We start from the raw sequence: 26352 nt of genomic DNA on the forward strand, positions 1-26352 counted from the left end.
AAATGAACCAAACAAAACTACAGATACCTAGTGTACAGTGCAACAGTTGTCTGGCTACCCCAGTATCGGCCAAATATCCCACAAACATGACCACATGAGCAGTACACAAAAAATGAGAACATCTTTATAATTCCTTTGTGCACTTTTCTTCATCATAGTTGTATGAATGAAAGCCGTGTGAGTTAACACAAAATTCACATACAAGTATGATTGAATACCCATGTAGAAAGCTGGGCATAAAACATAAACCATAAGTGACTATCCCCGGGATGACTTTTTTATATCACAGTTATTTCTTGACAGTATCACAGTCACATTACAAAATGCAGTCACCTAAAATTAAATGCACAGAATGCCACATAGACAACTGCACTGCATGCGATTCCTAATCTGTCATTTTAGTGTCTGTTATGGTTTGAGGCTGCATCACAAAATGCTCTAGCCACTGCATGACTCGGCCGTTTACACAATAATGGGTTTGCATGGTCAGGTAATGCAATTTTTTTGTGTGCTACAGCCTGCTACCGTGTTTGCATTTTCTTGCTCAGTGTACAGAGAAGCCCACTGTTAAAGGGAACACTTGAGTGCAGAGCGTGTCTGGATTTTCCTCTCTCGCAATAGTAAAATCGCATAGACTTGGAGCAGATAACTTGTAGTTGGTAGCTCTCATTCCTTTTGACACACCTGTGCAGTGCATTGACATTGCCTCCACAGCCACTTGCAGCTAGGATGCCAGACAAGTTAGGGCCCCACATCTGAGTGTTCCCTTTCACAGTGGACTGCACTGTACATCAGTACAAAGCCTCATACTGCAGATGTGTCCAAACTATCTAGGAGTATTTTCTATGATTGCACATGCAACTTTTCTTATGGTTTATGTATCGAGTTAACTGTGGCAATGGCATTCTGTTGCTGAACATGAGGTCGCAGGTTGATTTCTCGGCTGCGTTCCTACCGAGAAAGGCAATAGCAAGGTGCTTATATACCCAATATTGATGTATAACTGCCCCCTACACCATCCCTAATAACACTTTTGTCACGTTGGAATGTTAAACCTCATATATCAGTCATTTTCGTGGCTTAAAAAGGGAGGCTGCAGTTTGGTTACGCGCAGTGCATTAAAAATTGCATGTGCAACAGAAGCAAAGCATTTCATGTAGAAAGAACATGTGGCAGTATGTACTGCTCAAAAAAATAGGAAGACCTTTCAACTACATCACTGAAATAGGCCTCATCAAATGGCACTGTAATGCAAATATTGTCTTGCTCATTGACAAATACAAACAAATCTACATGCGGAACTCCTGTGATGCCCATTTGCACCTGCACTTGGCAAAAATCTGTGGTTGCACGCTTTAGGTTTTGAGTCAAAACTTTTTCTTTGTTCTTCTCCATATTCTCTTCCAAGAATTTTTTCATGGACTTGGGGCATTTGATTTCCAGTACCCGCTCAGGACAACAGTTGCACTTTACTAGTCCATCTGGACTTGCACCCATGTAAGGGCGGCCTTCCATAATGAAAAGTCCACACTGCCTGACAACCAAGTTCTCATGACTGGCTCGCTGGCTTTGGTAGCATTTTCTTGCACTGCCTTCTAGTGTACTGCCACGACACATTGTTGCTGTACGGACATTATTCTGCCTCATCACTTTTTTTATCAAGGGTCTCAGATCATGTGGGCCCATCTTTGTCCTTAATGTCTTTACACGGGTAAATATGCTGTAGGCAATAGAAGCTGTGATCATGCCTACCCTGTGGCGCATCCAGAGACTAGAGTTTGCCTGATCTCTTGTTAACCTTTCAATCATTATAATGTCTTCACGACTCTTGCTTTCCTGTAAGTGTTGAAGCAGCATTTCTGGTGTCACTTCACTGCTGATCCCAAGAACACTCCTTAACTCCTTCACAGAACCAATGAGTGTTAAGTCTTTAGGTGCTGGCTCAGAAGTGGAACATCCTGCATCTACAGCTGGGTCCAACGTGGATTCTGTTTCTGAAATACATTTTCAGAAAGAATCCTGCAATTAGTATTCACAGTAGCATGGTGAAAACTAGCATGTGCAAGAAATGTGATGAAACAGATAAAACCCACTTCGTTTTGGATGCAAAATACACAGATGTTTGCATAATTAATTGCTGTGGTAGTCATAACGTCGACATTTGACTTGTAGTTGGCAAAAATTGTTTTAAAGGTTTCAAAGCAACACAGCTCTTGTACTTCCTTAGCAGGAAATGTTTCGCGCTGGCAAAATGCCTTGAAGACGCGTTCGAGCCTATTGAAAAGAGAGGAGCCGCAATGTTTGGAGCGATAAACATTACATTTTGCTACATGTAGCTGCCCGTGAAGGATACTGGAACTTGGAACGCACTAGCCTTAGAAAACTGCACACGCCCTTGGATATAGTATTAAAAATATAATTAAAATATTTGTGCACTTAGGTAAACTCAATGGACTGCCTAAAGGTTCACATAAATACAGCTGGCACATATTAAAATTAAAACTGGTTGATTTGTTATCATGGTTATAGATAACATGGGGTTCTGTTTAAAATAATTATGTTGCAACCAAAGCAACGAAACACAGCGTACTGTCTATGCAACATGTTGCAGTGCAGCTCATTAGGCATGTAATCAACTACATTGCAAATACTCAAGCTTAGGCAAGACATGCGAAATTACGTTTTATACAGTATTGGGACATGTTTGCCCGCTGCATTACTGCTCTCAGATAAGATTAGGCGCCGCTGCTGGCCAGTCCTTTATGACACACAGGTTCAAACAGCCAAACCAAATTTGAATGCATACCTAATTGAGTATCTCTTTCTAAGTGCATTTTTGCTGCAGATTGATGGCTCACATTCTGCAGAAGTCTTTCAAGTACGTTGCCTTCCAGCTGGGGGGTCTTTTTGATTTTTGCCTGGAAAAAGTAGCAACGAGAGGCAGCAATGTTATGTTCTAGATAGGAACTTAGTCGTAAACACTGCACCACTCGTTACTGTTGGGCTGTTAGCATTAGGCTTTGTGCATTCATTTTCCCACCTCTCGGACTTGATAAGCAAGCATGAAAATGCATATTTTCACTACGGTAAAGAGTGCTAGATCCTACTTCTGTGTATAATAAGAGATGTCAAGCATTCACCTCAGATGCACCTAATGTTAACTATACTCAACAGCTGGCACATGGCACCATTGACTTCATTTGTGCTCTGTGCCTCTGATGAAGACATCTGTAAATAACATTTGCAGTACATAGTTTACACTAAAACTAGAGCATTTGTTGAAATCATGAAACTGATCTTACAGCTTAAGAAAAGGCAAACAGCAAGGCTATTTACAAGAGTATTTTCACCAAGCAAACACTGTGAGCCGACTGCCCTTCGTTTCAGCATTGGCCTTGCTGTTTGCCCTCTTATTCCACTCAGTTTTAGAAGACCAATATATTTGCAAACCTTTTTTGCACATGGAAGGTCGACTATAGCTCTTGGCTCATACTTTTGTTTTACACGCTCTTTGTGCTCCTTGCCCCACTTCTGTGGCTGGTCAGTTGGTGACAGCTTGTCAAAAGTCTTGGCAGCATTTATATGCAGCAGTACAGCAACAATGTGTTTGCACTTGTAGTTTCTGTAAAATAAAACAGTTAGCATATGTCAATTCCAAAGACATTAAACCTCAAAAAGACAAATTTCACTAGGTCTTTAAGCGTAATAATTTTCGAATAATGCATTCATCAAACTTCTTAATATACATTGGAATAGTAATTGATGTGAAGTTTCCGTCTGAATGAATACATTTTCTGCCAAGACAAATAATGCCCTTTGCAGCCTACAACAGATGATATCTTATTACAAAGAGACACTTCAAAAACAACACCTTCACTGTAAAAAAATTATTAAACTGGAACAGGCACGCATTCCAACACAGGTTGAAATATGTGGCTCTAGCAAATATTTCTGCTAAATGAATGTGACTTCACTACTGCTTGGCCTCAGTTCCGCAATTGGAGCATGTGTCTCAGAGTTAATAATGATCGACGAAGAAAATTAGCGAGTCTTTGATGACAGAATGGCGCTATCTGCTACAGGAGACTTTAAATGAATCTGCTTGCAATAAAGAAATCACATTGAATATCTAAAGATCAAACAAATTAACAGTGCCAGTCACATAGTGCAACACAGCGCTTTCGGGTGTCAACCGCTGATGGAGGTATTTGTACTAGGAGCATATCAAGGTTTCTGCCCAGCAGCCGCCAGTGATGAAGTAGTCATACCCTGCTTTGCACGAACAGCTGGCTCGATCTACCACTGAGTCGCAAACGGTAATCTTCACTTCATGCGGCGCACTGTTGATAGCAGTCGTTTGCAAGACAAATGCCAGAAAGTCAAAACGAGCGTTCTCAGCTGTTTCGACGGCGCACTCAACGACGTGGCCTGCGTAATAAACTTCCTCCGCCTCCGTGAGGCACCGGCTCGTCTCGCACGCCTTGTCCACATACCGGTTGATGCTGCTAAGCGGTAATGCAACTGCAAACAAAATAATTTAAAAGCAGGTTATCTAAATTAATGCTTGTGATATCATCACGGCTGCGGCGCCGCACGAAGAGACGAGGGGACCGCAGGAAAGAAACTCCAGCCATTACCAATTACAACGCGCTCATGCACGCGAACAGAAGCAATTGCTTCTGTTTGCGTGCACGAACACGATGCAATAAAAAGTTATTGCAAGAAAAACGTGAAATTAAACAGAGTGCGTGAGTGAGTATGCAACAAAACTGACACAACAGCTCGGGTTGCATTTTCTATGGAGATCACTTTCGGACAAAGTTTCACTTTCGAGAGATTTCGCGAGAGTCGATATTGACAGCGCTCTTGTCACTTTTGCGAAGATAGCAAGCTTGGCACAGTACCAAAAACGCTGTCGGGCATATAAGCGTAGACATCCAGTGCGGAGAAACCTCGTGAAAGTGAAACTATATCCGAAAGTGATCACGCGAGCACCGCTGTCAAGGCATTCACGCCGGAGAGCGGGCATTTCTCGCTCGCGCTCGCGCACTGATGACGATTGTACACACAGATATCGCTGTTTGCTTACCTGAAACACGATCACTGCAGTTTTCGTCGTTCATCTGAAGCTTGCAGCGCGCAGAAATCGAACGCAAGCACAGCACTTCACAGTGTGACGAAGCGAACGCACGTTATCGGGGCCGCCCTCCAAACTTCTGTCCTGGCCGTGACGTCATCCAAACATCCCGCCAGGCGGCGCCACTCCTAATTCTCGGGGCTAATAACGACTGCTGGATTAAGGGCAAGCTACCAACAGCCTGGAAGCACTCGGAGGTGACCATGGTACTCACGCCAAGCAAACCCACCTCCATCGCAAATCTCCGCCCCATCTCCCTTACGTCCTGCGCCGGGAAAGTGTTTGAACACATAGTCAACGAGCGCCTCCCCACACATCTCCAGGAAAACAATCGCTATCCGGCTTCCGAACATTGGACAATCGAATATCGGCTTCCGCCAGATTTTCTCCACGCAGGACGTCCTCTTCCAGCTAAAGGAAGACATTCTTGACCTTTCGAGCAAGCACAACAAGTCATCTATTCCAGCGCTAGACGTAATGGGCGCCTTGGATAACGTGAGCCATGAGGCCATTCTCCGTAAAATGGAATATATCGTTTGCGGCGCCAAAACATACGCCTACATGCGCGCTTTCCTCACCAACCGTACGGCCACGGTGGGGATTGCCGACCTCCGGAGCAAGACATTTCACCTACCTAAGAGGGGTACGCCTCACGGTTCGGTAGCCTCGCCACTCCTCTTCAACGTGGCCCTCCTCAAACTTCCCCGCCTCCTACACACCATCCCAGGGATATGCCACGCTCTAAATGCAGATGATATCACACTGCGGACGACAGGCGCGAGCACGGCCGAACAGGAGGGCCGTCTTCAGGAGGCGGTGAACATCATCGAACGGTACTTCAACACCTGGGGCCTCCCCTGTGCCCAGGATAAATCCGCGCTGTAAGTACTCGGGGCGCGCACCAGGGGCAGGCCCCCGAGCCACGACGCGCTGGACCCACAAGTCCTTCTACAGAGAGTCCCGATACCGAAGGTCGACTCGTTTCGAATCCTGGGACTCCATATACACAAGGACGGGTCCGGCTCCGCCACACTCCCCTGGCTACAGAACACCATGACGCAGCTTGTTTATCTCATACGACGAGTGGCCAATCGCCGCAACGGCCTCAAAGAGCACGACACCTTGTGAATGGTACAATACCTCATTTACAGCCGCATTAAATACGGAACTCTTTACTGCAACCTCAAGACAGCGGGGAAACAAAAGCTAAACTCTTAATAAGAAAGGTATCAAAATTCACGCTAGGACTGCCGACAAGCGCCTCCACTGACCGATAGCTTCGCATGGGAGTTCACAATTCCTAGGAAGAGCGTGAGGACGCACACCTCATCAACCAGATCGAGAGACTTAAGCTCAACCACAGGCTGAGCAATCCTCAGACGCACAGGATACGCAACCAACCTAGAACTCGATGGCGAACATAAGGGCAAGATCACGTCGAAGCTTCGAGACTGTCTACCAGTTCACCAGATCCCTCGGAACATGCATCCTGGACACCACTGAGGCAGACGGTTCGCCAGGGTAAACGCCATCAGACACAAGCACCATAACAACCCGCAGGCGCGCTACGTGGACGCAGCCAAGCATCCGGGCTGGAACGCCTTCACCATCAGCGTCACCGACCTGATGACACTGGTGTTGGAGACAATTCTCGCCAAACACGCGGACACAGCTGAGGAGGCCGCTATAGCACTCGCCACCCATACAAGCGACGATGCCATAGTGGTTTTCACCGACTCTGAAACAGCAGCACACAACTACATGAAGGCCAGGATCTCCATCAAAGCGATCAACACACTGAAACGTGGCGAAACTCCTCCCCCCTACACCTGCATCATGTGGGTTCCGGGAAACGATGGACTCGAGGGGAATGAAGCGGCATACACCGCTGCCTGCCCAAGCGTCAACCGGGCCTCCCCGCACGAGATTCTAGACAAGTCTCACCCACCAACATCAGCGGAGGAAACAGAAACTATACCTCTAACTTACCAAGCACTACTGCAGCACTATCGGCTTGGATACAGGGTATACCCTCCCCCACACCCAAAACAAACAAGAAACGAAGGCACCTACTACAGGCGACTTCAGAACAATACGGCACCTTATTGCATCATTTCCAACTGACGCTATACAGCTACACCTGTCCACAATTCAACGTGCCAGACGCCCTGGCGCACCTCCTACTGCAGTGCAAGAAGACCCGAGCAAGCATCACACGACACAACCAGTAGCAGCAGACGCAGACCCAAACCTCCTCACTGAAACGTGGGAGGCTGCGATCTCCAAGCCGAACCTAGTCGACCAGCGCAAGCTGGTCATCCGGGCCCGGCGGGCGGTACAGCCAGAGGGTTCCTGGAATAAGGGACACTCCCACCTTGACTGACAAGTTACTGTTTTAAATAAAGGTTTTATTCGTTCATTCATAGCATAGAGGTGTATAAAAAGACGGCAGATTCCACGCCCTGTGGGAATCGATTTTATGTGAAGCAGTGTGCGGGGAGCTTACCAAGTTAACGAAACGACCATGAGAGCACCAAGACGTAGGCGGCTTTCATGACCTACATGACACACAGCTCATGACATTCATGTCATGAGTCCTCAGGAGTCCCTTTAGCTACACCTCAAAGACCTTAAGGCGAAAGCCTTAGTCATGCTCATTACTATGACTTCGACCACCAACTTTTAGCCTTTTCCTTCACTTAGTACCACATCCGAACCCGTTCCATTGGCTTTTGAGTGTTAATCTTTTTTCGGTGAGTCATTCTCATTTTTGCTAAGTCATGGTCATGACTTTGACTTCTACCGCAATCGTTCATTTTCCTGAAAAAAAAAAAAAATAGGGCTAGATGGTTGTTGTGTGAATAAGGTTTCACCAAAGTATTTTTTTCGAAAAAATTTTTCTGAGGACGTGAGCGCTCTTTGAAGTTTCCGCGAAGAAGCAATAGTTTGTTGGCGGTAATTTTTTTATTCAAGTCTGAAACTAGGTGTAATTAAAAATTTTATTTTAAAGCATTCTAGAGGCATCCTTTTTATATAATGTGTTAACCGAATGCATTTTAGAATTTATCGCGCTTATTTGGCTCAGTAAAAAAGCAATAAATGTTACGTTTTCAGAAATTTTCTCACATAGACCGCGCAAATTTTTCAACTACTATATTTTTCTTCCTTTTCGCATGTTGCCATAGTGTATGCTAATAATAATTTGACATTCTTAAGACATATATTTTTTTAGAAAATCACCTCCAAGGTTGCCAGAAAACTTCTTTTTTTTTTGCGAGATTCAGGCCTAAAGGCCCTCCAGATAAAATTAAGTCAGATAGCTCAATATGCGCACCGAAACTTTAGCTTGTGATCTAGAAATTTCTATTCGAGTAAATTTTGTTTGAAACGAGAAAAAAATGAAGTCAACAATCACTATCACTCGTAGGCACTGCGAACGTGCCGCCGCTCCCCTCGTCGTCCGCTCGTTGTCGGCTGGGCGTCGCCGTCTGCCGAAAAGCAGATGGCGGTTATTCCACGGGGTGATCATTTTTAAGATTTATGGAATTTTTAAAAATCGCCTGTAGCAGATATCATAATTCCAGTCCTTGAGCTGGATTGTTCAGAGGCGGACAATACTCGCACGACAAATCGAAACACATATTGAACTAATTAACAAACAAATGCTACTTAACTTTCTAATGAATTACGTTATGGCATATATTGCAATTTACCAAGTGCAGCAGCCGAGTTTGAAAGACGCACCCACTTGAACAATAGTCATCTACCCCAATTTTTTCAAGAGAATCAACGATGGTCGCTTTTTGGGCTGGGACGTTTCGCGTCCCAGCCCAAACGTTAACGTGACTGCTGCACGCATGCGCCTATGAATCAACCGTTGAATTTAACGCCCGCTCTGTTCCCTCTTACTAAAGTCTGTTTTCTCGCCGCACTGACATCCACCTCCCGGACCTCTCGCTCCACATCTGTTAAACCATCTCCGTACCCAACGCTACTTTATTTCTATTTAGTACGCACAGTATTGCTACACACGTCACTACTTTACTGAAGGCACGGCAACGTTTGACGGGATGCCGGACGCATAGGTCGGCAAAATAAACGTAACTCACTCAGAATCACTCACGATTTAAACTTTTCACGATTTCGCTCACGATTTATCTCACAATTTCTCACGATTTCTCACGATATCTCACGATTTCACTCACGATTTATACTATATATTTATACAGATCACTCGTACTAAGACTCACCGAAATTCTACACAGCCGGAGTTATTCACACACAGACTCACAGCTTAGTACGAGTTTGAGTGAGTTGACGCATGAGTGAGTGAGGGATTTTGTTGACCTATGGTTGGACATGCCACGTGCCGCTAGCAAAGGCGATAAAATAGTGTCGCTTTGCTCGTAATGACTGCAGATAAGTTTTATTTGTGGTGTGAGCCCGTGATTGAAAACTTATGAAGACACACGACATAACTGTCTGTACACTAAGCTGAAATTCAAATGCTCCGCATAGTGAGGCCTCACTGGAAAATGTACAAATAACGATGACCCTACCATTCTTGATTATACTTTTAATGAATTTTGCACAGTGTTGGAATACTCGAAATTTGACACATTCATTGAAAGTGGATCACAATTGCATGCACTTACAAAATCTATCGCTGCTGTAATTACAGGCCAATTGCTGGCTTTTGCAAGCCCGCCTTTTTGCCTACCTGAACATTCTCAGAGAATCGGCAATTCATACCAGGGAACAAGTGTCGCAATGCGGGCTTGGTGATATATGTCATCTTGAAATAATATTGTAGCGTCGCCAAGACGAGGACACAGCAAAAAACATGAATAGCGGGACCACAATATAGCGACGTGTGTGTGTTTTCAAGTTATCTTCTGTTTTGTCGCGTTGCTTGCATTGCAGTAGCATTTCAAAACAAACCAACTTGTGACTTGGCTGCGACATCCACCTGTCGGTTGCGTTTCGCGACGCCTACTCGCTTTCAAGCGGCTCGCGATAACCCCGCATGCAGTAAGGAAGCATGTTTCCCCAGAAACGTGCCATGCTCACATCTGGCCTTGTCTGGTGTACTTGTCCCCAAGCGTCCCAGCGGAGGCACCCGTCACAATGGCCGGAAAACCTGCGAATAAACAGTCGCGTCTACATCACTATTCAGCGAAGGAAATATGCTAGAACGTAGTTGCATATGCACATTTCGGTACAAAATGTGACCGTAAGCACAACTAGCCGTCTACGCATCTGTGATTGTCAATACATAGCACCACCGATGGGCTGGGCTAACGCGAAAAGCGTCGCGTTGCATGAGCGAAACATAGTAGTTTTACAGCGAAGCTGTATACCTCGACCAGCCGAGGAGATGTTCGTGTCGTAAGCAAAAGACGCCATACCAGCTGTGCGATAGCTTCGCCGAGCAGGGAGTGAGAGCAGAGTATAAAATAGCGGATGCGAGGTGGATAGTGAGGCAGGTGGGAGGCGTAGAGCTGCTGCCGACGTCGACCACATTCGCGCCCAACGCGCCCGGTGCCCGTGACTGCAGCCGATGCTTCTGGCCATGTGTAGAGACAACAAGTTACAGACATCAAATACACAATTTATGCCGATGACATCACGATCTGGATAAAACGAGGATCCCCAGGTCTCGTACAAGACACCCTTCAACAGGCTTTCAACAACGTCCAGGCTGCGGCGGCACAAATTGGACTCCGATGTGCTCCGGAAAAATCAGGACTTCTCCTAGTCCACAACCCCAGGTGGAAACCCCTATGCATCACAATTATGTGTGAGAACACACCCATAGCTCAGCCCAAATGTCTAAGGATTCTAGGGCTCCATGTACAGAAAGACGGTGGCCCCACCGCAACTATACAACGCTTGCTTAAGGAGGGCAAGTTCTTCCCATGATGCGAAGGTTATCTAATAGAAACCGGGGACTAAAAGAAGTAGACATGCTACGCCTTCGCGACGCGTTACTTATATCCAGACTTCGATACCATTTGCCTTACACCAATCTCCGTAAACAAGATACGGCATGCATCGATGCGTTAATTCGCAAGGCTTCCAAGCTAACATTGGGACTCCCCGTCAGCACGAGCACACAACTGCTTACCGACAGGGGATGCCACAATACCATCACCGAAATAATCACCATTCACAAACGGAGGCAAGGACTCCAACAGACTGCGAAGGGTAGACACATACTTCACAGTGTGGGCTTTCAACCATCACCCACACCCGTACCAGCCGCACTGTCGCTTCCACCGCAAACTAGGTCACTGCTCAAGATCGCAGCACTCCCCAAGATCGCACCACTCTCCAAACACATGCACCCTGCGATTAAAAGGCAAGGCGGACATAGTAGCATTCTTCAAAAGACACATAGGGCGCAACCCACATGGCACATACTACTATGCTAGCGTTCAAGACAAAGGCACTGCTATTGCGGCGGTAGATCACACCCTTCGGACGATACACAGTGAAATTCAAACACTGATAAGACCCCACCAGAACTACAAGCGGTAGTAGCAGCGATACATCTCCCAGTAACACCTATCACCACATTTACTGATTCAATGTCAGCATGTAGAAAGAAAACTTATAAATGAAGACTTACCAAAACATATCACACAACAGTTACAAGAATGTATCCACCGGCAGGTAGAGATTGTCTGGATTCCTGGTCATGAGGAGGAAGAAGAAGACGAGTTCTTGATCAGCTGCTGTTCCTGCTTCGCTCTGATTTTTCATTTAACTTTGTGCGTACCGACGCCTCCGTGGCGGGTACAGTATCGAAAGCAGTGACGGACGTCCCGCCCCCTCTGCCGCCACGGTTGGGGGCTGGCCTCCAAGCTGCACGTCGGTCTGCCGCGCCCGACCATGACTCTGCCAGGGTCATCGAGCGGCTCTGACGTGGACTGACATGGAATCCGACGGTGGATATACCGTGGCCACAAACCGCCGGTTGAAGAGGAAACTTCCCAGGACTTCAAGCGTGAGTGAGCTCAACTACAATAAGGCGCCCTCACAGCAAACGTATACAATCGCCTACATCCCCATCGCTGCTACTGGCAACCTCAATTTCCTCAATAGGCAAGCTCTCACTGCCTATCTCGAGAGGCTGGCTCCAGGGCAAATCAGAGAGGTCCGTATTAATCCCAGAAAAACATCCTTACTGTTGATGTCTCTACACGAACCATCCTTGACACTTTGAAGGCTGAAACTCAGCTAGGAAATATACTTGTCCACTCATCCATCGTACAAGGAGGCAGTACCACGGCCGGTGTGATATACGATGTGGATGAAGATATTGATAATGGCGATCTCCCAACGCTAATATCCTCATGACATGACAAGAACTTTATTTGAGTCCTGAGGACCTGAGATCTAGGCGAGCCGAAGGCTCCCCCAGATTAAGTCGGTGGCTCCGCCCACGATGGGACCGGGAGACCAAGTCCCGTCGCGATGTCGTGGGCCCTCTGGACAGCCTGGAGTAGAATTTGAATATTGCTGCTCTTGAGGGATTCCTCCCATTGCTCTTTCGTGATGGGTGGAGAGGCCTTAAGGGCTGGGCACAACCAGAGCATGTGATCAAAAGAGCATGAGTCATGACCACATTTGGAGCACGACTGTGAATGGTCAGGGTCTATCCTGTTAAGGGACCGGGGAGTGGGATACGAACGAGTTTGCAGAAGTCTGAGTGTGCTAGCCTGAGGTTTGTTCAATTTGGGGTGGGGGGGGGGTGGAAATGTCCTCCTGCCGCGACGATAATGGGAAACAATTTCGTGGAAGGTACATAATGGATCTTTGTGGGTGTTGACCTCGTTCCGAGCCTGGCTACCCCTGATAGCGCGGTACGTGAAATCGCGCGCTGTCCGGTGGGCCTGCTAGTTAGGATTACATCCGAGCGGGTTAACTGAGGCATCTATATGGGCTGGGAACCACGAGATGTGGTATCCTCCTTCGCTGCTCTCCCGAGTTCTTTGAAGTGCTTTGTTCACAATATTGTTCGCCTGTTCAGACACTAGTGCGGCCGAGAAGGATCTAACTGCTGTGCGTGAGTCCGAGAAGATGATAGGGAGAACTTTTGCGCTGTGAAAAGCCAGAGCGATCGCCGCTTCCTCCGCCACATGTGCAAACTTAGTATAGACAGAAGCTGCATTAAGCAGGTTGCCCTCCGCGTCTACAACCGAGACAGCGAACTTATCCCCACTGTCATATCTGGCAGCATCGACAAAGAGGGCCCCTAGTTTGTGTTGATTGATCTTTTTAAGGATCGACTTGGCTCTCGCGAATCTTCTACCCTCGTCATGCACTGGGTGGGTGTATCCTCAACTGTCCATATCACAGACATACACCGTTTTGGAGGGTCGAGGTGCATAAAGTTAATTTTTGAGGGAGACAACTTATCCTCCCATGTGAAAGTGGGATATGTGAGACATCCTGTCCGTCCATACGTCCCAAGGCCATTACAGTGCCGTAAATGTCAGAAAATCAGGCATGTAAGTGCTGTGTGCGCAAACAGGATGACATGTCCCCGCTGTGATGGTGATCATGATGAGTCGACGTGTGATGGGTCTGACTTGAAATGCACTAACTTTGATGGGCCGCACAACGCAACGTCGAAGGAGTGTCCAAAATTAACGACTGAAATGTCTGTGCTAAGTAAAATGGTGCGAGATCGCTCTACACACAGAGAATTGGCTACCAAGATACACCGCCGCCAGAGGCACTCACGCAATCGCAGGAGGAGGTCAGCATCGACAACAGGACAACCGGTGCCTCATGAAAAGTCGACGCGCGCTCCTGTTATTCCTCAATCGTCAGAGCCACCTCGAGCCACGTCTTCTGAACACCAAGGACACTACTATATGGCCTTCCCTGCCGTCTCGGAGTGCAGAAGTGCAGTCAGAATGCCACGATGAACGCGAAGCTTCGCCGTCGGATGGGCAAATCAAGGTGTGATGAATGAAAGAAAACGACGCCGAAGACGACGAAGTGTGCACGCGTTCTTTCGCGAGTGGACCACGCATTGACTGATCCCGCCAAATCAGCGATGGCCCAGTGGTATTGCGAAGATGCGTCGTGCCACGATTGGACCACGTATGGCGAGCACGTGATGAAATGCTTCGTGGCGAGACGCGCGCCTAGTCAGCGGGAGACGCAAGACAGCAGGCCGACGTGTCGGACGCCGACAATCAAGGCTCCAAGGAACGCGGCCGTCCCTGGAGCTGCCGCCCGACCGTTGCCCTTGGCCAAGGCGTTCGCCAGCTCGAGTAATGCAGCTCGGAGCGTGGCGTGGCCTGCTGTGATACCACTTGCCGCGAGCATTGCGGATCGCGGGCAAGGCGTCTCCTTGGCCAGCTGTTCGGCGGAGCAGCGTTCGTGGCCTGGCTAATGGCCTCATATGCGCCGAGCACTGCGGCTCGAGCGCAAGCTTCCGCTGGGCAGGCTGACCGTTCCTGCAGCGTGCATTGCGGCTCGGATGCAGGCTGGCTGCTGAACGGTCGTCTCCAGTTCGTCAAGAGCCATCTTCTCCTCACCGTCCTACAGCGACGCGTGTCCGACGTCGTGACGTCATCGCCCCTCACTCCCGCAACCTGTCCACATACTGTGAGCTGTACATCTTTCGAACTGTTTGGACTCCCACCAGCTTTAGCTCTTTTAGCGTGTTATGTGTGTCATGTGCGCAACGTTCGGTCCGGGTGTACTTTGCCTTTTGTGATAAATGTAGTTTGCATTTTGCATCCCGAGTCAGACTGGCTTTTCCTGCGTCCTTTTTTTCCCTCATCGCGCGACACGACAAACGAGTGTGACGAACGTCCCTTTCGTAATTATCTTTTACATTTTCTGGCGTCCGCGACAGGACTAAGCTCTTAATCATCATTAAGAGTTTCACCTTGTTTGTGTGCCGTGGCTGAGGAATGGACCCGGAAAATTTAGTTTCACTTAGCGAGGAGCTTAGCATGCCTCTTGAGGAATTTCTGAACTGGTTTGGAAAACAGCTAAACTATGACAAAGCTGAACTAGCTGAAGATATAGAAGCGTTGCGAGAGTCGCGTTCATTTGAGCATGCTAAAGTTGTAGCGCGAGAGCTCCAGGCCCGTGAAGAAAGATTGACTAAGACGGAGGATTCAGTGCGTGAGCTCCGGCTGCAATTGTTACAGAAGCAATCGTGCATGCTCGCTTCAGAAGAGCGAGGTAAGGCCGGAGTAGTGGAGGCGGACGAGAACGACGCGGGAGTCGGAAAACGGTCGACAGTTGGGCTGAACTATTTCCATGTCAGCAGTTGTGACATCGTCAACCAAGCGGGACTTGACAATTTAAAATCCGAGCTAGACAGGTGTAGTGACGGGGATGGCTGCTGGGTAAATTTTGAGAATGTGCAATGTGAGGATAGAGAGTTCGCGTCGGTAACGGTGTACAACGCCTGCCGTGAAAACGTTATCAAGTCAAACGGTCTTGATAAAATAAGTCTCGATGAAGACTTGCGGAAGGCATCTACTGCGAAAATCGTTAGTAAGATGACGTTCAAAGCGGATTGTCATCAAGCTCTCTACCACGAATGGGAGCGTAGTAAATGCTGCGCTAATAGCCTTAATGGCGATTGTTCTGGTTGGTGCTGGTTCGAGCATCATACAGAACAAAAGGATGGCTTAGAGCCAAGAATCGTGCCTCTGAACTTAAGGTACGTGGCACAAGGTAACACCTCAGAAGGAGTGGTTGCAAAGAAGTTTATGAGCTTGTGTGTAGACTCTGTCAAATGTCTACAGCCATACAGAAATGAGGCCAGCGAGTCCGGGAAAAGCTTGCTTACAGGTGGGGCGCAGGATGCTATAGGGTTGCGTTCCGAACGCGAGGATGAGAAATCACATCATTGTTTCTACGAGGGCTATGGCCTAACAGATTTTGCACAAAAACAAAATGGGAATATCAAAGGACTGGATACGAAAAGATATAATGTAGGGCAGAACGGGGAAAACGTTGTTCAATGTAGAAGAGAGATCTGTGATAAGCGGCGTAGTGAGAAAGTAGGAGCAGTAGAAAGCACTCAGAGTGGGAACGCAGAACGCGCTCTGCGCAAGAAGCGGTTCGCGGGAAAAGGTTGTTCCATGTCTGAAAATTTGGCACGCCAGCTTAGGCTACCAAGCACTATAACAACCTTGGTCTCAGGTGAATTTCTTGCACTGCGTCTAAGAAAGCATGTCCGGTTTAAAAATTTTATATGTAAAGAGAGTGCCGGTAGAAACTGGCACCGCAGCCGCTGTAGAAAAAAAAAGGTTCTTGTATTTCTTCAGTGTGTTCCACTGCTTCATCGATGGTGTTCAGTGTTAGAGGATGTAGCGATGAGTGATCCTCTGTTATTGGAACTAAGTTCGGTTACATATCTTTTTGAGTGTCTGGCTGTGTACGAGATAGCCTATATTGTGTGCAACCTGTTCGTAGACTGATGTATTGTGTTCAGGGCTTCGGAAAGAAATGCCGGAATCGCCTCAAGCCTGTTTGCACAAAATACAACCCTTGTAAATTGCGGCTTAGACATTCGTAACGGTAATGATAATGAGCCTAGCGAGCATGAAAGGGGTTGTGACATTTGGTGTTGCTTCTTTCGATAGTTCTTTTTTCCATTTTGTTTCCATGCTTAGGTTTGTACTGTTGTGACAGTGTTTAGTTGTTAGAAAGTTAGTGTGGGAACAATTAAACACGTTGTGTACTTGTGTGGTTAGGGCTCAGTCTTCTTTCGCATGTGTGATTGAGTTTATCAGACGTCTTGTGAGTGTCTTCATCACTGTGTTGCGGTGTTTAGAAAAAGTTGTTTTTACTGAAACAACTTTCTTGTGTTTACAATGCTTACACAATTGGTTCGTTCCTTGCGAATGCTGCTTATGGGAGTTAAGACGCCCGTTTCCAAGGCGGCGGTGCAAATTCTCAACGCACTCGAACCGGTGCTTGCTGCTATATAAAAGCTAGCAAGAACCATGGCATCATCAACTTCAATGCTGTCACTGCATTAAAAGATCAGCCTTCCGTAATATTTCAATGAAACGCACGAGGTCTACGAGGTCGCCTCGGAGATTTTAAACAGAGAGTGCTCAAGTATCGATTTCCAGTTATTGTGATATGCGAGCCGAATATGACTTCGAAATTTAGACTGGTTACGAACAATTCGCATCTGAGACAAGTGGAAATCCTAGCAAAGTCTTACTATGCGTGCGATGTGACCTCACGTACTCGCTAAACCAAATTCCGGTGCACAACAGCAACGAGTACGTTTCTATAACACTGAAGCTAAAGCGCCGCACAATCTCGGTCATCGGTGGCTATATTTCTCCCAGGGGAAGATTTGACGCTGGACACCTGAAACTTGTTCTTGACTCCAGCCAAGGACCTCATGTTATCGTAGGTGACTTCAACGCACACCACCATCTTTGGGATAGCAGGGTCATAAACATTCGAGGAAGACAATTTCTTGACTTCATAAACAGCAATGGTCTTGACATCCTAAACGACGGCTCACCAACATATTTGCGTGGCACAACGTACAGCAGCTGTCTCGATTTAGCTATCGCTTCACGATGTCTTTCGTCTTCGGCTGCCTGGTGCACAGATGCTGAAACGTACGGCAGTGATCACCCACCTTATGTACAATTGAGATGGTTTACGAGACTCCCTAATCCTCATGCGCAACGCACTGACTGGGATGCTTCTCAAAACAAGCTAGAAGAGTCCTGCGGTTGTATAATGTCTCCGCAAGAGATCGAAGAGCGAATCACAACAGCAATGCACGCAACAACGGGCATCGTCGCAACATCAAATGCCAGAACACCCGTTGACGTTGTATATGAACAGCTGCGGGCAGTCCGTCGTCGCGCCGAGAGGAAATACAGGCGAACTAAATTGATATCAGACTTGAGGACGTCACGCCGTGTACAAAAGAAAATTCAAAGACACTTACAAAAGCTCGACAGACAACGTTGGAGGTCCTTTTGTACCAGCCTGGACCCGAGAAAACCATTATCCACGATATGGCATGTTGTACGAGCATTGCCATCTACTCCACAACAACGACGTCTCTCCCGAGCGCTCGCTATCAATCAGATGCGCAGTGAGAAGGAAGATTTCTGCTTGCATCTCTCCGGCTCTACAACAGTGGTATCTACACTGTTCAGGTGCGCTCCACCAACAGTGGACGATCGTCTCGACCTTCCATTCACACTGCAAGAGCTATGTGCGGCGATCTATTCTTCAATACACTCAAGTGCGCCTGGGCCTGATGGCATTACCTATTCTACCCTACGCCATTTGGGCCCTAGAGCGACTGAAGAGCTTCTGGCTTTGTATAATCTCTCTTGGGCCTCGGGAACTGTGCGTATACACATTGTAAGACAAGCAAGATCGTAGAGTTATTGAAGCCAGGCAAGTCACCCCATGATATGCTTTCCTACAGACCAGTGGCGCTTGCCAGTTGTACAGGAAAAACCATGGGACAGATGGTTTTGATGCGCCTAGAATGGTTTTTGGAGAAGCGTAATATATATCCAGACGCGATGACAGGTTTCCGAAAGGGTAGTTCGTCAATCGACAGCGTTATTGACCTAGTAACAACTGTTGAACATCAGAAACGCCGCCGACGATTGGGGGCTGCTGTCTTTCTGGATATCAAGGGTGCATTTGACAATGTTCTACATGATGCAATTTTAAATGCCCTTGAAGAATATGGCGTTGGTGGCCGCATGTATCAGTGGATAGCCAGCTATCTTCGAGAGAGAATGATATTTATGACCACTCTAGACGGTCATACTAGGAACCATCCTGTCTACCGTGGGGTGCCTCAAGGAGGTGTACTAAGCCCAACCTTATTTAAGGTTGTTCTCGTTGGACTCACCAAAGAACTCATAGGCCCAGTCTCGGTCTCTGTGTCCGCAGATGACATCTGTAATGGACCACGAGCTTAACGCGCTTACAAACGAAGCTACAGCGTGCAGTGTCAATAACGTCACAATACCTAAATAGTCGTGGGCTTCAGCTCTCACCGACAAAGCCATGGCATTTACGCGGAAGTCAATGGCCTGCTACCCCATCATGATTGATGGCAAGATTATACCTTCGGTAACCCACTACAAGTTTCTCGGAGTCACCATTGACCATGACTTGTCTTGGTCGAAGCACATCTCCGCATTGAGAAAAAAGCTGGACAGCTTTGCTCAAATCATTCGACATATGTCTGGAAAATCGTGGCGTCCATCCCAATCATCTCTTCTGCAGCTCTACCAGGCACTTTTTGTTGGATACCTCCGCTACAGCGCGCCTGCATGTACTTTCTTGGATTAGTTCATCTGCCATCCGCACACTTGAAGGAGCTCAGGCTCGCGCACTAAGAATTTGCCTAGGGTTACCACGATGTACCTCCACATGGGGCACTATTGCAGAGGCACGCGCATGCCCAGCTCGAGTTTATCTGCAACATGAGCCAATGCGAGTGCATTTAAGGCTACTAACTAGGCATAGTAATCATCGACTGACAAATGTCACAAGTATACGGCCTGACGCCGTCTACTCAGAAGCCATTTTGTCGCAACGGGATCTACTGCTGTCGGACTTCGCACCGCATGGCACACCGGAAGCTCCACTCTGGACGATGGCAAAGCCGATGGTGAAAATATCAATCCTCGGAATAACGAAAAGGTCGAAAATGCCGCTTGCGGGTCTCAAACATTTCGCGTTATCCTACATTGCTTACAAGTACGGATATACCAAACATGTTTTTGCAGATGCTTCTGTTACACGGACTTCTTCCGCGGCAGCTTACACGGTACCTGCAATGGGGATTACGCAGCGGTTCAAGATAGGACACAAAACATCGTCTACAGCAGCTGAGTTGACCGGCGTTCGAGAAGCAGTCGGCTGCATACTGCAACAAAACTTCGCTAACTGGACAGTGTTCTGCGACTCAAAACCGGCGCTGCAACTCATAATCAATTATATGAATCACAGAAGTGCATATAGTCCTCTAATCTACGACATCATGGCTCTGCTTACTGAGGCGCCACAATCCGGACATACCATTGCGCTGCAGTGGATTCCCAGCCACTATGGAATAGCCGGAAATGAGCAGGTTGACGCGGAAGCAAAAATGACGCACACTGACGGGGAGATTATAAAACTTCCCTTTTGCCGTTATGACATCAACGCCTTGCTACACAACTCCATCAAAACGTCTATGGCGCGACAATGGGACAACCCCAAACATCGACAAGAGCGCCTCCATAGACTTGACGCCGGTTTGCGATCCTGACTTCCACTTCGGATGCGGAGAGGCCAGGAAACACTGATCCATCAATTATGGCTTGGTGTGGCGTACACTCGCAAATACCTTTACAAGATTGGACGAGAACGGGACCCTGATTGCAGCGTCTGTCACACTCCTGAGAGAATAGACCACATACTTTGCGTGTGCCCTCAATATGCGGCGAAGCGAAGGACACTAAAGCGTAGTGTTGACTGTTTGGACTCCCGCCCCTTTTCGGAAGCAAAGGTTTTAGGCGCGTGGAGAAGTATTGATCATGCCCAGCGCACCATAAGATCACTTTTAATAAAAATTAAATTATGGGGTTTTACGTGCGAAAACCAGTTCTGATTATGAGGCACGCCGTAGTGGGGGACTCCGGAAATTTGGACCACCTGGGGTTCTTTAACGTGCACCTAAATCTAAGTACACGGTTGTTTTCGCATTCCGCCCCCATCGAAATGCGGCCGCCGTGGCCGGGATCATAAGATCACTTTTGAACTTTACGTCTCAGACGGGCCTAGACGACCGTCTCTAGGACCTGTGCAGTGTGCAGTGTGGGAAATGTGTTTGTGCGATGACGTTTTGTGTGGACAACACTACTCCTGCGTGTAGTGTGTGAAAAGTGCACAACCGCGTATTGGACAACGTGTGTAAATACTAGCTCATTGTACGATTAGGGAGTAGCAGGCTAGAGACACGATCTCCAGGCCGACCTCTCCTCCCTTCTCTTCATTAAAATCTACTCCTCCTCCTCCTCCTGGTCATGAGGGGATGTGGGGGAATGAACGAGCTAATCAGCTTGCCTGCGATATGATACTCCAGGCTTCCAGCATCCCCCGACCAAATCTATTCATTTCACCAAAGCTTCCACCACAATTGCACCCATTTAGGGACGAGCGCAGGATATACCCTAAGCTACACCAAGACATTACAAGGACACAGGGCACACTAATCAGACAAGCCCAGACGAACACCCTGCTTACTCCAGCACTGAAACACCTCCTACAAGGCATACTTACTAAAGACCTCCCTCGCTGTGATGCCTATCCTCCCTATACATGACATATCCTATGGCAATGTCATCCAAAACTACCCCCCTTACCCAAACCTTCATCCCTCCCACCTACCCCTTCCTCCGAGTGGCTGACCACCGCAACCGCCGTTCACGACCAACGATTCCTTGCGGACTTCATCGGCCTAGCGCTGAAGCACGCCGCAAGCGACGCCCAGGCCCTGGACTGAGGGCGTCGATGCATTTTTTTTAATCGCAGAATAAAGTGATTTCTCTCTCTCTCTCTCTCTTGCGGCTCGGCAGGTTTTGACTTAAGTCCCTAGATATATTTTTTTTTTGCTTTCTTTAAGTAGCAAGAAGCTTCGAAGCACCGCCGACGAATCTCATTGGGCGGCGCTCATTCCGGCAGCCATGTTCTTCCTAACGCTGTTTCCCCGCAATCATTTGCATGCTTCTGCGAGCAGCGTAGATAGCAGCGGCCGTTGATGGTCGTACGCTATCTAGGGAGATAATGGTGGCCGACGGAGTAAATCTCGCTACTCAAAAAAGACCAGGAAATCTAGGGACTGTAGTTTCGTCCAGAGAACTGGACACTAGTTGCTACCGAAAGACTGAAGCGAGAGCTAGGGAAGCTGAAAGCAAGCGTCACAGAAGAGAACGTCCCGAGTTTAGATTGAGTGAAGCCTAGGAGAAGAAATGAAGATCCGGAGGCTTGTGAACGCGGCCGGTTGAATTCATCGCGATGCTGGGCGGAAAATCGCGAAGAAATCCTGAGCGCCAGGAAACTACCTGGGTGGTGTGCCACTACTGTACTAGGCGTTCCCCAACTCCGCTGGTCTCTGGCGTTTGCGGTAGCAGAGCCACGCATAATATATATATATATATATATATATATATATATATATATATATATATATATATATATACAAGATGAAGGGTTTCGCGCCAGACCCGAACGTATATTCAAAAAAGGAAAAAAAAAAGACGAACGTTTATGGCATATTTACTGACTGACGTTTCGGCCGGAGGACCGGCCTTCGTCGGAGTGAATACAAGTGTGGTTGCGTTACAGGTATATATAGAGACACTAGACACTTATCGCGTTGTCCCATACGACATGCGCACAATCAAACCCTAGTCACAGCACGGTGACAAAATGAAAAAAAAATGGCCGGGCGGTTCTAAAAATCACAGCCGATGGAAATCATCACTACATATTGTCACGTAGTAGTGACGCTGAAGAAAACAGTCGTAAAACTGTGTACAACGAAACTGGTTGTTTATTGGGCGAACCTGTGCCCACAAAAGCAAGGTACACTCAAAGCACAACGATAGCGGCGAACACAGTCGGCGATCGTCGAAAATCTGATCAGCGGCGAAACGCGTCGGCTTTTATACCTGAGTCATCGAAGGTTCTAGATTAATCCCTGATGCCCGCGTGTCTTCCAGAAAGTTCTAGACAATTCGCGTCAGTCATGCAATCAGATAACATAAGCGTCGGTGAAAACAGGCAATGGACAGAAGCATCGATAACGTTCTAGAAACTTCCGATACAGGCGCGTCCTGCGCCGAGCGATAACGTTTAACATTTGTTAGCCGGTGGAAAGCGGCCACCGGTGAAAGATAATCATCTATACGTGTCAATATAATCACATAATCATGCGGTGTTAAAAACGTACAAGCTGCGCATGAGTGTATAACATGAACGCGAGTGCTGTCTTCCGCCCTGTGGCAGAAAGCAGGATTAAAAAATGCGCCCGTGGACAGATTTAACAATGCACACGTGGACAAAAACCTTTATATCATCAATTCACAAAAAAGAATAACTTCCCAGTGCTGCAATTATACAATAATCAGTCAACACGTGACCCATGCAGAGAACGTCATAGCCGTAGCTGCCAGTCACCGGGCACAAACACAAGCTTTCAATTTAGAAAACCGCGTATAAGCAGCCACAGTGCGCACGTACACAAGCAATATATATATAAGAACTGTTCAATGTGAGTTGCTGATGCAGGTTAGTTTTCCGATGTTTTCGTTAATACCACAAGAAAGGGCGTTGAACTTGTATATCAGATAAGATTCGCGGACTAAACGATCGTGGTGGGAAGGAAAACCAGATTCCAATATAGCCACTCTGAGACTGTCAAAAGAGTGCCCAGTTAAGCACAGGTGTTTTGACAGCGGAAGGTGTGGGAGATGCTTTGCGTGAGAACGATGATTATTGAATCGGATTCTGAACGGCGTTTCTGTTTGACCAATATATTGTAGGTGGCACGTACCACACTCAAGCAGATAAATGGCGTTCGACGTGTCACAGTTGAAGCTGCCTTTGATACGGAGCGCGAAGTTTGAAGCACTGCTTTTCGCTGTTGTCGTGGTTAGCATATGCAGGCATACTTTACAGCGTGGTTTGTTACAGGGACTGCAACCTGCATGTACGCGGGCGCCGACTTTAGAAGATGTTATCAAATCGCGAATGTTTTTTGAGCGTCGGTACACTACACGCGGTGCCTGTGGGAAAATTATTCTAAGTCTTTCACTTTGGCCTAGAATATTTTGATGCCGTTTGAGAATGGCAGAAACATTCGGAATAGACGCCGAGTGCGTCAAAATAAGGTTAGTAGCAGAAGTGGTCACCGCCGGCTTTGACTTCACGAGAATATCTTCCCTTTTCAAGTTATTGGCTCGTTTTATTGCGTCATCAATAATTTCCTTAGGGTACTGGCGGTCAACGAGTGTTCGCTTTAGCTCTGCACAGTTAGCATCAAAATCTTTTCGTTCAGAGCATATGCGCCTAATACGGTGTGCCTGGCTATAAGGGATCGCGGTTTTACAATGACGAACGTGGCTGCTTTGGAAATGGAGATATTGGCGCCTGTCCGTTGGCTTTTTGTAAAGCTTGGTTGTCAAACTATTTCCGGTTATTGACACTGTAACATCGAGGAAGTCAATCTCTGACGTTGAGTGGTTATGTGAAAACTTAATGCTCGGGTGAACGCTATTGAAGCCAGTTATAAAGTTAATGAGTGTCGATTCACCATGGGGCCATACAAGAAATATATCGTCAATGAAACGCCTATAGTACACAGGTTTTAGGGTGCAGTTTTCAAGAAATTCATTTTCCAGTATGCCCATAAAAATATTAGCATAATTCGGCCCAATCCGTGCTCCCATAGAAGTACCACTGACCTGTACATAATGGCAATCATTAAATTCGAAATTATTTAATTCAAGAATGAGTTTCAATAAGGTGCCCAGTGTGAGAACGCTAATTGGCTTGTCAATGGCAGCTTCTCCATAGGCAAGGGATAAAGCGCGAATGCCGTCTAGATGGGGGATATTTGTATAGAGGGACACGACATCCATCGTCACAAGCAGTGAACCAGAGGGAATGCGTAGGTCTACTATTTCGCTTAAGAAATGGTTAGTGTCTTTCAAGTAAGAGGGGAAGGTTGGGGGAATTGGTTTAATTAGCTGGTCTACATACCGAGAAAAGTTCTCGGTAACAGTCTGTACGCCTGAAACAATTGGACGTCCTGGGTTCCCTGGCTTGTGAATTTTTGGTAATAGATAAAAGCGACCTGCTACTGGACTGAGTGGCATAAGAGACCGGAACGTGTTTTCGTCTATCAATTCTTGTTGAAGGAGCTCCGACAGCGTTTCTTTAACCTTGCTTTTAAAGTCACTGGTTGGGTCATTGGGAAGAGCTTGATAAAACGAACGGTTGGTTAACTGTCGATTTGCTTCATTGATATAGTCTTCGCGGTTCATTACTACGATCGCTCCTCCTTTATCAGCTGGTTTGATAACGACGTCTTGGCGGGAGCTTAATTGCTCCAAGGGGCTGGTTTCATTCCGAGATAGGTTGCGACGAAAGGGCGTATAGGCGTTAAGAATATCATCCTGTACCGCTCGGATATCTAAGCATTTGTCTCGCTGTGCCGGGGGTGTCCAATGCTTCTGAGACGGAAGTATATTGCGAGCACCGTTTTCACATGCTCGTCCATGAAAGAACTCGCGCAACCTCAAATTTCGAGCGAAATTGTCTAGGTCCTTGAATAGCTCGAACTCGCAAAAACCACCAGTTGCTGGACAAAAACTTAATCCTTTTGAAAGTACCCCAATTTCAACTGACGACAAAGCCACGTTCGAAAGGTTTATGATATTGCTATTCTGTGGCGACACCTTTTTCTGGGAATGAAGATCCTGGTGATCTGCGTTTCCTGCAGGCGGCGGGCGATGTTGCGGTGCGTGCGTTAGGGGAGTGCTTTCAGAAAATAATGTTCCTATTTCTTTGGCAGGTGCACTGTCGCGAACATTGTCGCGTAACAGCTTTCTAGATTTTGTTTTACTCAGTGTATCTGCTTTTTGTGCCCGGTAATGTGCTAGAGAACATTTCTCTGGGGAAGTAAGCAAAGAAAACATACAGCTCTCTTTCTTACAATAAGTCGACACACAGGACTCATAGTGGGATATTAAGATACGGATTAGTTCAAGCGATGCAGTATTTAACACACACTGCCATCTAGTCTTATCGACATTGCATAATTCAGAAGTCGCTGGGCATAATTTGATTCTCAGGCCCTTTGGTATGATCGATGCATTCAGATATTTCTTAAGCGCATCAATATGGGACTCGGCACGAACACGTCTCTCAACCAGCTTTCTAACTACAAGGAAGCCCCTCGAATGGGCGGGAAAAGGAACATTACCGGTACAGAGTCAATTTGAAGCAGAGTTAATCCTGGCATTGCGTACCGACACGAAGGCGGTGCGATTCCTAGCAGGAGACGCACCAGATGCCTCGCTGGACGGTCCTGCCATGATGCTGTCAGGACACCGTGGTGACACATCACCGAGGCTTGCTGCAACTGTGCTTGCTGCGATGCCAGGCAT

At 47.2% G+C, this 26352-nt stretch overlaps 1 protein-coding gene across 1 annotated transcript; it reads right to left on the bottom strand.

Moving 5' to 3' along the window:
• LOC119433604 (uncharacterized) lies at window positions 1–26352 on the bottom strand. Its single transcript, XM_049659053.1, has 6 exons — window positions 26253–26352; window positions 10208–10277; window positions 4269–4529; window positions 3451–3622; window positions 2807–2918; window positions 1–1994 (listed from the first exon to the last, which is right to left on the bottom strand). The coding sequence occupies exons 1-6, from the start codon at window positions 26350–26352 to the stop codon at window positions 1153–1155; spliced, it is 1557 nt and encodes a 518-aa protein (XP_049515010.1). The 3' UTR covers window positions 1–1152.

Source organism: Dermacentor silvarum, chromosome 11, assembly GCF_013339745.2.
Source record: "Dermacentor silvarum isolate Dsil-2018 chromosome 11, BIME_Dsil_1.4, whole genome shotgun sequence".
Taxonomy (NCBI): Eukaryota; Metazoa; Arthropoda; class Arachnida; order Ixodida; family Ixodidae; genus Dermacentor; species Dermacentor silvarum.